The sequence below is a fragment of the Caretta caretta genome, chromosome 7, assembly GCF_965140235.1.
Source record: "Caretta caretta isolate rCarCar2 chromosome 7, rCarCar1.hap1, whole genome shotgun sequence".
Classification (NCBI taxonomy): Eukaryota; Metazoa; Chordata; order Testudines; family Cheloniidae; genus Caretta; species Caretta caretta.
Genome location: NC_134212.1, coordinates 126,192,009 through 126,204,390, shown reverse-complemented (window position 1 = coordinate 126,204,390; position 12,382 = coordinate 126,192,009). Strand labels below are relative to the sequence as shown.

Sequence of the window (12,382 nt, the reverse complement as noted above, 5' to 3'; positions counted from 1 at the left end):
TGGCTTGCATTTTGTATGATCGGGTAATGTTTATTGGTTGTAGTGTTGGCTGGTTCAGAGTCAAGCATCTGGCTCCTTTGGGTGGAACTGAAAGCTGAGTTTTGTCCGTCTCCCTTTTTCTCTCTTTCCTCTCCCTCTAGACATTGTCCGCAGCGACATTGCCCTGGATAAGCAGAAAGGCTGTAAGATTGCCCAGCACCCAGACATTATGTTGGAACTGCAGCGAGAAAAGGCAGCTCAGATGCATTTGGTTTTGTTGAAGGAGCAGTTCTCAAACACCTACAGCAACCTCACGGTAACAGGTAAGGCTGCAAGGTCAGCTCTGGCCCCAGGAACCATGGCTAGCTAGTAGGTATTCGAAAGCCAGCTGACACTCCAGTACTGTGCCAACAAACATCTACCTGGCTTAGGAAAGGAAAGTCTGAGAAGTGTCTCCTCCTTTTGATTAAAGAAACACTGTCAGGTCACAGTGGGCTGATACAGAAGTTTTCCAAAAAACAGGGTTTGCAAAACCAAAAGCCAACACAAAAGTTTCCATTAAATGTAAGCATTTCAGTGGGAACAACTCAAGAAACAGGCAAACAAACAGCATCAATAGTGACACTCAAATTCAATTTTTCAAATTCTTTTTTGCTTTGTGTTACAAATAGCACATACGAGCTGCAGCCTTTACTGTGGAGTGGCTCGGAAACCATACGGAGTCAACATGCCTGTCTCTGTAGCCTGAGCGTGTCTCTTCGGTTGCTCTCCCGGCAACGCTGAGTGTCTGGGTATACGGCATTTGCTGATAGAGGGGCTGTGAAGACTCTTGTAGGTGGCAGCTCCAGGGTGCCTGGTACACGGGGGGGCCAGGTCGCTATGCAGAATGCAGTGGAAAGTGAAGTGTTGTAGAGATCTCCCTGTTAACCATCCATGTCAGATGGGGCTGCAGCAATTACTAAATTTGGATCTAAGCTGCGGCTCTTCTTTTTCCCCACTCAGAGCATGCACTTTGCATGAACCCAGTAAATATTAAAGAGCAAATATAAAATGATAATGGCCCAGACGGAGCTGAGACAATGCTCTATTCCTGGTAATGTTTGCATTAGCTTGGGAGTAGTACCTTGAGAGACAGAAGGGGTTGCCATGTTATGGACACACATTAAAAGTCTTATGAAGGGCTCAGGTCTCCAGGCAATGAGGGGTAGAGAAGAGGGACCCCAGCAGCCCACAGTGATCTCTCTATCACCACAGGAGAATAAACCAAAGACACTTCAAGAAGGAATTAATTAAATCAAGCCAGGGCTGCAGAGCCCTTCCTCCCACCCCCGTTATTGGGGAGGGTGAAGGAGGCCCTCAGCTGTTGGGATGCTGCAGGCCCCAATGGGGTGGCTGAGGATGGCCCCTGGCTGTGGTGGGTCTGGTAGACTCTCCGGGGTGGAAGGCAGAGAGAAGGCAGCGGAGACTGGTGCCGTTGGTGCCCCCTGGTGTATTCCCAGCCTGAACGCCCCCTCCCCCTCAAAAAATAAAATTCCTCCAGAAAAGGTGGGGGGCTGTAAAGAGGCCCAGACCCCTCTCTGTTGCCATCTTGCTGTCAGTTCCCAGCCCTGTAACTCAAACAGCTGGAGGGGCTGGAGCTGGCAGTGAGCTCAGGGCCCCCGGACGCACTGGCTGTCCTGGGTCTGGTAGTGCCCCTGGGACCCCACGCAAAGGGGCAGCGGGCACTGGCAGTGAGATTTGCCCCCAGGGCCTGTGGCGCCAAGGCTGCGAATGTGGCTGAAGCACACATTGTCCCTGAAAGCCCGGCATTTACGTGGGCTTGTCAGAGCCATTTCTCGTTCTCGGTAACCTAATCCGCTTGGCGGTTTGTTCCCAGTACAACTGTTGGAATCAGCATTGTCCGCTTTTCTCCTGACAAGTTGCTTACTTTCCACTAAACACATTTTCCTGAGAGAAGAGGCTCCCCCTCCTTCCCAGGCTGCTTCAAAGCGCTCTCAGGCTTTGCTCACAGAGGTGCTGCCTTAGTGATCAGTTCTGCTCGTAGTCTTTCCGTGTGTGTTGATAGGAGAGTTCAGAAGGTTTCGGCTCCAGGTGTCCTGGAGGAGACGGAGTAATTTCACTTTAATACCAGCAGTAAAACTATTTTAATGGCCTTTAACTCCCTTTGAATTTGAGCAGCGTAGCTTCATAATTGTTATGAAGTTTAATCTTTGATTTCATAGACATAGCCTGAGAACACAGACTCCAGACAGCTAAGCATAATATTTAACTGGAGCTAGACTAACGTGTGTAAATATTTCCCTTCTCTGTGATAGATTTTGTCTTTTTGGAGTGGGCTGTGAGGGTCGGACATCTGCGGTAGAGGGACCTTCCTTATCTTCAGAATCCAAACACACAGAATGTATTTGAGGGGGTTCTTTGCTCTGCACAGCTCTTTGTTAGGGGCTTGGTCACCAAGCAAGATCGAATTGGACACAGATTTACTCTGGTAGGGATGGTTAAATGGGCTAGCCCCTAGGTATGGAATATCCAGTGGGCGCTCTGCCCACATAGGTTCAATTCCTGGGTGATCTGACTTTGCCTGCCATCTGTCCATAAACTGAGTTCCATGCAGTCTGCTGTGGCTGAAGGTGCCACAGTGGTCCCTTCATTTTCTCCCTCCCTCCAAGAACACTTATCAAGGATGCCTCTCTATTGGGAGAGGGAGTGCATCTACATGACCAGATAGCCCAAGGCTCCTGGTCCCTGCAGGAATCCAGGATGCACATCAACCTGCTTGAGCTTTGTGCAGTCCACAAGGCATGCAAGATATTTCTACACATTGCCTGGTCCATGCATGTTCAGGTCAGATCAGGCGACATGATCTCTGCCTAGTGTATAAACAAGCAGGGAGGAGCGAGATCCATTCCATTCTGCAGGAAGATGGGCCAGCTCTGGAACTGGTGCATCCAGCATCAGAACACGCTTTCGCAGTTCCCATTCCGGGGTAATGAACTCCCTAGCAGCTAGCTGCTGCGGGTGCTTGTACAGGGATTACAAGGGGGAACTCCACCTGTTGACAGTGCAGCAAATCTTTCACCAAAGGGGTGGCCCATTGTAAGATCTCTTTGGAACCCAGTGGAACAAAAAGTGCCTGACTTATTGCTCCCAAGCTGGCCAGGTCTCAAGTCCAGAGGGGGTGTCTTCCTGATGCAGTGAGCAGCTCAGCTCCCTTCCCCTCCTGCCCCGCGTCCTTAGGAAAATCAAGCTTGGCAGGGCCACAGTGATCCTCAGACCTTCCTTGTGGCTAAGGCAGTTCTGGTTCACCATCATTCTGCAGCTGGCATCCTGCCCATGCATCTACCTACAGCTGTTCACAGGCCTACTATCTGAATAAGGGCAAGACAAACCACCCCAGTCCAGCTTCCCAACCTGGCAGCATGGCTGTTGGATGGATATCCCAATAGAGATAGAGCCTACTCCCAGTGTGTTCAACTCAACCATAACAGCAAGAGACCCTCTGCATGCTAATGCTTAATGCCAGTCTGCCAGGTGGAACCATCTGCCATGATGGTTGCCTTACTCGTGGTGATTACTCCCCTGGGAGGGTGGGGCCCTCATGGCAGACCTGCTGTACACCGTTTTTCACAAGGAAGAAGTGTCTTTGTGACTGCATCCCAGATTCATCCCTAAGGTAGCTTCTGAATTTCACCTTAACCAGGCTGTTCACCTTCCAGTATTGTATGCGAAGCCTCAGCAGAGCATGCAGGGTAAGAGCTCCTCTCTTTGGAGGTACACAGGGTTCCGGCTTCCTATGTACAGAGGAAGAAGCCCTTTCAAAGATGCCCAAGATCAGTCATTTCCAGGCTGAAAGGGGGAAGCCAACCTCGTGAGGAGGGTGTTAAATTAGGGCTTCAGGGGTCACGTGACAAAAGCCATGGGTAAGCAGAAAAAAGACAGCCTTAACCGAGGGCTAGATGGCCGGGTGGGACGTTCCAATAGGATCATAAGAGCAACAAGAGGGAAGTCGATGGGTAAGCTGCCCAAGTCAATACACAACTGGAAGGAGTATGGGGAACAACCAGGAAGAACTGGAAGTATTAGTGTGTAAGTTAAATGACTTAACTAGATAAATCTGCTGACTGGAATATTGTTACAGAGGGGTACAGCTTGTTCAGAAAGGACAACCGGGGAAAAGGGAGGAGGCGTTGTATTATGCATCAAGCATACATACACCTGTTCTGAGGGCCAGACGGAGGTAGGAGGCAGACCAGTTGAAAGTCTCTGGGTAAAAATAAAAGGGTGGAAAATAGGGGTGAGGGTCTGCTATAGACCAGCAAATCAGAAAGAGTCTGGCAAGGCATTTCTCGAACAAATAACAGAACGGGGAGCTAGGAGCCTGTCTGCCCTGGGCTCTCCATCCCCACTCTGGGCCCAGGCAGCGTCACAGCAGAGCAGCTGCCCAGCCATTGCCCGTGTGTTCTAGGCCATGGGGGCCGAGGTGACGAGGCCGCTGGGAAGCCCAGAGTGAGGAGAGGGCAGCAGGATTTCTTTTCTCAAAGCATGTTGTGCAGCTCTCAGCCTGGGGGCCTGGGTTCCCAAAAGGGAGATGAATGAGGAGAAGGTAGGGCCATAGCACCGATCCTGTGGATCCGTGACCTGCTGTCCTGGGGCAAGGGCAGGACGTAGCCTTCCCTATCCCAGGCCCTTCAAGGGACGAGCTTGTGTCTCAGGAAAGGGAAAGTCCTTTGCTGATTGTACTGGTGGTAGTGGGGGGCTTCTTGTGAAAGGCGCGGTGCCAGCCTTGGGGAACCGGAGCCTGGTGGGATTCTTTGTCTGGCCCTTCCTCAGGAAGGGAGAGGTTAGCATCTTCCCTTCCTCACGCTGTCGTCCCTCCACCCCTTCGTGCTCCTCTCCTAGGAACAAATGAGAGCCTGGTGCTGCAGCCACGGCTGGGCAATAGGAGAGTCAGTGGCTTTGCCTTGGGTCCGTGTCCCGCTCCCAGATGGGGGAATCTGCTCCCTGTTTGGATCCTTCATGCTGTGTTCACTAATTGGTTCCTTTAAAAAATGAAATGAAAACTTCTCTGCTCACCTTGAAGGTGACAGATCAGGGGACCTGATGGACCCTGTGGTGCTACTTTTGGGGCTGCCAGGACTAGGAACTTACGGATTGAAAGGACATGGCCGGTATACAAGCTTATTAATGACAGCCAGACGTATGGAAGCCACAGTCTGGAAAAAAGAAGAACCTGCTTTTGAGGGTTATGGATAGAGCGGACCACAGAAATGTTACGTACGTGTCTCTGTGGTGTGTGTGGGCTGCTGACGGTGTGCTGCGCAGGGTTGCCTAGAAACTAAATTCGAGAGAGAGAGCAAACGGGACACACAGGGAGCTGGGAAAGGCTGGGACTTAAAAAATATGGTGATTAATATTGATGTCTAGCTTCTTGTGGGCATCACATAAAATACATCTTTCTACAATAACAGTTCTCTGCTGTTTTCTGGCCCAGGATGGATGGCTTTCAGCACCAGGATCTACTAACAGAAATAACAGTAGCCTTTCTCTTTCTTCCCAGCTTGCAGGAGAAATAACTTGATCAGCTTCTGGGGTATTTTTGGGTTGTGTGTGTATGAGAGAGGGGGTATCGGGTGGTGTGTGTATGGGGAGAGGGTGGCCTAAGGGCTGTGTGTGGAGTGGTAGTGGTGTGTGGAGTGGGGCAGTGGTGTGTAGGTTTGGGGGTCTATGGGGGCATTGGTATAGGCGGGGCATATGGGGTGAGGCTGTGGGGTGGGGTGGTGTATATGGGGGCAGTGGTATGTGTGTGGGGTGAGGTTGTGGGGTGTATGTGGGGATGGGGTACATGGAGGCAGTGGTATGTGTGTGGGGGTGGAGCATATGGGGGTAGTGGTATCAGGGTGAGGCTGTGGGGTGCATGAGGGCAGTGGTGCGTGTGTGGGATGTACGGGTATGTGTGTGGGGGCGAGGCTGTGGGGTGCGGGGCGGTAGTGGGGGGTACATGGGGGGTGCGGTATATGGGAGCAGTGGTGTGTGGGGGCGAGGCTGTGGGGTGCGGGATGGTAGTGGGGTGTGCGTGGGGTGGGTGCGGTATATGGAAGAGGTAATATGTGTGTGTCACAGGGTCCCTGGGTGATGCTCTGGAACTTCTCCCCATGAAACCAGGCAGGACTCTGGGGAAGTCTCCTTTCTGGGAGCAGCCTGTCTGCAGGACACACAGCTCACACAGCTTCCACCTTCCTGGGTCTGACCTCAGAGCATTCAGCATCCTCTGCCCCTCCGTGCGCTTCCCACAGCGAGTCCGCTCAGGCGGGGTCCTGGGGAAGCCAGAGGGTCCTGCCCCCCAACTTCGCAGTCAGACGTGTCTCTCAGCCAGCCAGTAAAACAGAAGGTTTATTAGACGACAGGAACATGGTCTAAAACAGAGCTTGTAGGTGCAAAGAACAGGACCCCTCAGCTGGGTCCATTTTTGGGGGCAGCGAGCCAGACAACCACGTCTGCCCTTCACTCCATGTCCCAGCCAGCCCCAAACTGAAACTCCCCCCAGCCCCTCCTCCTCTGGGCTTTGTTCCTTTCCCCGGGCCAGGAGGTCACCGGATTCCTTTGTTCTCCAACCCTTTAGCTCTCACCTTGCAGGGGGGAAGGGCCCAGGCCATCAGTGGCCAGGAGACAGAGTGTCGGCCATTTATGTACCCTGGCCCTTTGCTCTGCAACCATTACACCCCCTTATCCCACCACCTAGAGACTTAAGAAATGCCTAGGGGAAACTGAGACACCCCTCAGTATTCAGAGGAAACATTAAGAACAATCCCACTTCGTCAAAGTGTGTGGGGACGAGGCTGTGGGACGGTAGTGGGGTGTGTGTGTGGGTGTGTGGTACGTGGAAGCAGTGGGATGTATGGAAGCAGTGGGCATCAGAGCCTTTCCCCAGTCCCTGAGGCCCCCGCCCTCCTCTTTCCCTGGAGGCCCCGCCCCAGACCAAGCCGGAAGCTGGAGCAGATCTGGGGAGCCTGCCCCCCAACCCAGGGTGGGGGTGGGGCTGAAAGCAGACCCCTGCCTGTGTCCCCACCCCTCAGGCCTCCCGCTCAGGGTAGGTGGAGGGACCTGCTCCCCACAGCTGCCTGTGTGGGTCTCCTGCCACAACCCGGCCATGATAACAGCCGCGCGGGCAGTTGTGGGGAGCAGGCCCCCATTCTTTGGGTATGTCCCGCACTCCTTGTTCCTAGACGTGTGACCTTGCATTTGGCTGTATTAAACACGTTTGCTTTGAATGGGCAGATCACCAAGTGATCCAGATCGCTCCAGATGTCTGCCCTGTCCTCATCACTATTTATCACTACGTCAATCTTTGTATCATCTACAGATTTTATCAACAGTGATTTTATGTTTGTTTCCAAGTCATTGGTGAAAATGATGAATAGAGTCAGTTGTAGTACTGATCCATGAGGAACTGCACTTGAAACACCCCCTTTGATGATTCCTCATTGATGGCTACTTTGAGATCTGCCAGACAGTTGTTAGTCCATTGAGTGTGTACTCTACTGATCTTGTATAGTCCAAATTTTAAAACCAGAAGGACGTTCGGTATTCTATCAAATGCCTCACTAAAGTAGAAAGTAAAGTAAATCTAAGACTTATGCAGTGACCTTTGTCAACCAAACTCTTAATCCCATTAAAGAATGAAGTCAGGTTTGTTTGATAAGAGCTATTTTCCATAAGCCCATGTTGACAGACATTAATTATACTCCCATCCTTTATCAGTAGGGCCCTACGAAATTCACGGCCATAGGATTTTAAAAATCATAAATTTCATGATTTCAGGTATTTAAATCTGAAATTTCACAGTGTTGTAATGGTCGGTGGCCTGACCCAAAAAGGAGCGGTGGGGGATTTGCAAGGTTATTGCAGGGGGCGTTGCGTCCCCTACTCTTACCCCTGTGCGGCGGCGGCTGCTGCGGGCGGCGCTGCCTTCCGAGCTGGCGGCTGGAGGGCGGCGGCTGCGGGCCGGGAGCCCGGCTCTGAAGGCAGCGCCGCCGCCAGCAGCCGCGCAGAAGTCAGGAAGGCCTGGTCTGGGATCGCCACCCTCCCTTCCACGCTGCTGCCTTCGGAGCTGGGCCCTTGGCCAGCAGCCGCCGCTGCCTGGCCGCCCACTCCGATGGCAGCAGCACGGGGGGGGACGCAGTAGGTGTTGCCCCTCTTACCTCAGTTCTGCTCTTGGGGGGCGCTGCCTTCCGAGCTGGGCGCCTGGCCAACAGCTGCTGTTCTGCGGCCGCCCAGCTCTGACGGCAGCATTGCAGAAGTAAGGGTGGCAATACTGTGACGCCCCCTAAAATAACCTTGCGGACCCCCCCCCCACTCCCTTTTGGGTCAGGCCCCCCAGTTTGAGAAATGCTGGCCTCCCTCATGAAATCTGTGTAGTACAGGGTAAAAGCACACAAAAGACCTGATTTAATGGGGGAAGACCAGATTCCGCGGTCCATGACACGTTTTTCATGGCCACGAATTTAGTAGGGCCCTATTTATCAATTAGGTGGGGACTGGTCCTGCTTTGAGCAGGGGGTTGGACTAGACGACCTCCTGAGGTCCCTTCCAGCCCTGAGATTCTATGAATCCCATCACATCTTCACCGTTATTTCGCTCAGGACTGATGTCAGGCTAAGTGGCCTATAATTACCAGGTCATCGTACCTGCTCTTCTTGCATATTGGCATGCCGTTAGCAGCCTGCTCTAATTTCCCTGGCATTCCAACTTATTAAAAATTATCAGTGGGCCAGAGATCGCCTCAGCCGCCTCTGCTGGGACTCTTAGGTACAAATTATCAGGGCTTGCTGATTTAAAAATGTTTTATCCCTAATAGATGCTGTCTGACATCCTCCTCAGTATTTCATCATCCTACTGTAACATACGTACATCGCCCTACTTCTTTCCAAATATAGAATAGAGATATTATTGAACCCTTTTACCATCTCAATCTGGTAAGAAGCCTATACCATTTCTAGGGTTCCTTTTGTTCCCAGCATATTTTTAAAAAACCCTCTTATTAACCCTACCAGGTATGGTTTTTTCTCTGATTTCCTTGGCTTCCCTTATCAATTTTCTGCACTTATAACTTCTGGTTTATATTAATTGCTATCTACTTATCCCTTTTTCCATTTGTTATATATGTCATTTTTATTTGTAAGTACTACCTTCACTTTGCCCCTGACTCAGGATGGACTTTTTGCCAAAGCTGTCTTTCTCCCCACCCCCTTGATTATGGAATCATGTTTTTTGGTCATGTAATAAATTCTTCTTAAAGAACTCCCAGTTTTCATTCACATTATCTAAAAATTTACTCCCAATCAATTTCCTCATAAATTTCCTCATCTTTGGGCAATTAGCCTTTTTGAAGCACCAAGTACATATATAAACTAGTTGGGACTGTCCTCTGTTTGCCCATATTGAGTAATTGGATTATGATCATCGCTCCCTAGGCAACCACCAACTTCCAGTCCAGTGGTTCGTTCACCTTTATCCATTATAATGAGGTGTAGAATAGAGTTCCATTGGGTTGGGAGCAATCCCTTGTGTGTTGTACGTCATAGGCTGCTTCTTCAGCTACTTGCGAGCAGTGCTGCCTTGCCGGTCAGTCACAAACACACAGGCTGTTGTTTCTCCACCACGTGCCCTCTGGTTTTGCACAGGGCAGGACATAGCACAGGTATACAGCAGGAGGAGACTTCCACCCAGCTCACCCTCTGAGCCTCCCCTGGCTTCCTGTTCCTCCCAGTTACTGAACAAATTGTGTAATTAGCCCAGTAATTAGCACCAAGCGTAGGCACCGACTCCATGGGTGCTCCAGGCCTGGAGCACCCACGGGGAAAAATCAGTGGGTGCTCTGCACCCACTGGCAGCCAAGCTCCCTTCCCCGCCCCACCTCACCTCCTCCTCCTCCCCCCCTGAGCGCGCCTTGTCCCTGCTCCTCCGCCTACCTCCCAGCGCTTCCACCACCAAACAGCTGTAGCCGGCTCCGGGAGGGAGGGGGGAGGAGCGGGAACGTGGGGCGCTCAGGGGAGGAGGTGGGGGCAGGGATTTGGGAAGGGGGTTGGAATGCGGGTGGGAGGGGGCGGAGTTGGGGCGGGGCCGGGGGCAGAGCGGGATCGAGCACCCACCAGCGCCAGAAGACTTTGGTGCCTATGCCACCACGTGTTAGTAATCCCCACGAGAAGTAAGTTGATTGGCTCCAATTAACCCTGCAGCCTTCATGGTGGTGCAGCAACTTCAGTGCTCAGGGTGCTGCAACTAGCCTCTGTCACACATACACTTACCGTCTAAAGCTGTGAGACACTCTCAGGGAGATTTACTGCTTGTTTCATGAAATCCCCAGCATGTCTACCAAACAAGTTCCTCCCAGCAACATAGCCAGCTCCATACTCCGCCCTTCCCTGGTTCAACTGGGGCTAAGAGGGCTGAGCTAGACCACACGCCTGACATCCAGGGGCCCATTTACAGTCTGTCCGGGTTTCCGTAGGAGTGATGATTAGTCTGTTGGATGTGGTGACATTCTTTTGACTCCATTATCATTTGTTACATATTTTAAATGATCACTAGAAAGGGTTATACAGTCCCATGAACTCACGCAGCACGTGACAGGAGCCGAGAAACTACGTTCCCTGCCCTGTGCTGTGGTCCACACCACCATTACATTTCTCAAGAGTTGCACTCAGGGGCCTGTCTGGTGAAGTTGGACCATTCCAAAGGATTCCTTTAATCCTGTGAAGGGGATGAGCCTTTTCAGCTGAATGCCCAAACCTCTCGCATGCAGCTAGTTAAGAATCTCTCCCATACCAGTAACACTTTGATACCTCTTCAGAGGATATCCAATCCCTACTGGGGTCTGAGCAAACGTGGTATAGAGTAAATTCATTATCACTTATACAGCAAATATAGTTCAGAGGAGACAGCCTGCTGGGGCCAAACACATTAACTCACTGACATTAGCATTTAAAAGAAATGTTTTTAATGCTTGTCCTATTAATATTGTGTGAAGGTAGTGAATATAAATAAATTTGCTGCCTAGATGTAGAATATTACTTAGTTTGGTATTCTTAGTTATCTCTGAGCAGGAGAAGTCTAGAAGAGCAGAGCCTGCTGCAGGTCAGGATTGAGGTGCATTCATAATGCTGGGTGTGCATGTAGTGTTTCACAGCTCTTGGCTGCATCCTTTTGCTTTTATGCGGTGCTTAATTTGTGCCAGGGCTTGCCAGGGCCGAGCCCCAACACCTCTAGGCTTGGCAGTTCAGTGCCCTGGCATCTTTGAACTTGCTCATCAGTTATGAATGTAAAAAAATTGCTTGAGCCCCAGTACTTAATTGCTGGAGTCCCGGCATCTCTTTCATTACAAATTAAGCCCTGCTTTCATGTATTATGCAGAGGATGGTTCATTGTTTTTAGTGGCAGTCAGAATAAAATGTTATCTTTTTATTAGGTTTATATGTCAGAATCTTGGAGTATGGAATGCACCTACCATGCAAGGGCAAGTACTTATCCAGGAGGTGATGATGTTCTGAGCTGTTCCATTTAGGGAGAGTTTATGGAATGCTGGGTGCACCGATCTCAGTGATGTATTTGCAGAGCTCAGCTCTGCACTGAGGCCAGGACTGAAGGTGCCTATGCTGGGCTTGCAGATTTTACTTTTCTTTTGGGATTCCGAGGTGTGAATGCCTGCTGCTGGTTTGGATGTTGCACAGTCACTTCCAGAATACACAAGCCTTTAGTAGCTGTTACTTGCTCCAAGAGTGGTGACAGTTGTTCCAAACCCATATACCAGCCTGTTCTAAAGTGGTAGAAACCAACCTCACTATGGAAAAATAACAAGAACAATCTTCATCTGCTGCTTGAAACCTCCTGGGAGCCCAGTGAGTCTGTGTATGTGGGGCTCATTCTCTCATCTGTGGCCTGAGGGTTACATGTCTGATGACAGCCATGCTTTATGGCTGGGCTTGCTGCATAGTAAAAACAGAAGAAAGGGAAGAAGCAACAGTTGGTGAGTTTGGTTTGGCAGGAGTGATCTGGATAATCTTTCAGTTTGGATGATGGGGCTTCCTTCTAAGCTCTGCTGCTCTGTGGGGGCACTGCCTGCTGGTGGGAATGCAGTTTGGTTCCAAGGATTTGTTCTCCTTCTACTGACTCTAAACCATTTTTCCATCTGTTCATTTATTATTTGCAGCTTTCAGTTGGTCCTCTCTTCATTGGCATGATTCTGATCCGACTAATTCAGTCAGAAGAACAATCTCATTGGTAAGCTCTGAACCACGATGCCTGCCTTTGCACTAGTGACATGGCAATGTTCTCTGTCTCCAGCACAAGACTGTTGGTGTGTCTGGAGCAATTAACCTGGAGAGCTCGAAAGAACTTCATCAAAAAA

The 12,382-nt window shown here is 50.7% G+C and overlaps 1 protein-coding gene across 2 annotated transcripts in view; it reads left to right on the top strand.

The window, feature by feature from the left end:
- Nucleotides 1–12,382, top strand: part of HPSE2 (heparanase 2 (inactive)) — a 299,278-nt gene that overhangs the window by 32,193 nt on the left and 254,703 nt on the right. For both annotated transcript variants that reach the window (XM_048857280.2, XM_048857279.2), the window contains exon 3: nt 141–302. In XM_048857280.2, coding sequence (XP_048713237.1) covers nt 141–302 — 162 coding nt within the window. The remainder of the gene's footprint in view (nt 1–140; nt 303–12,382) is intronic.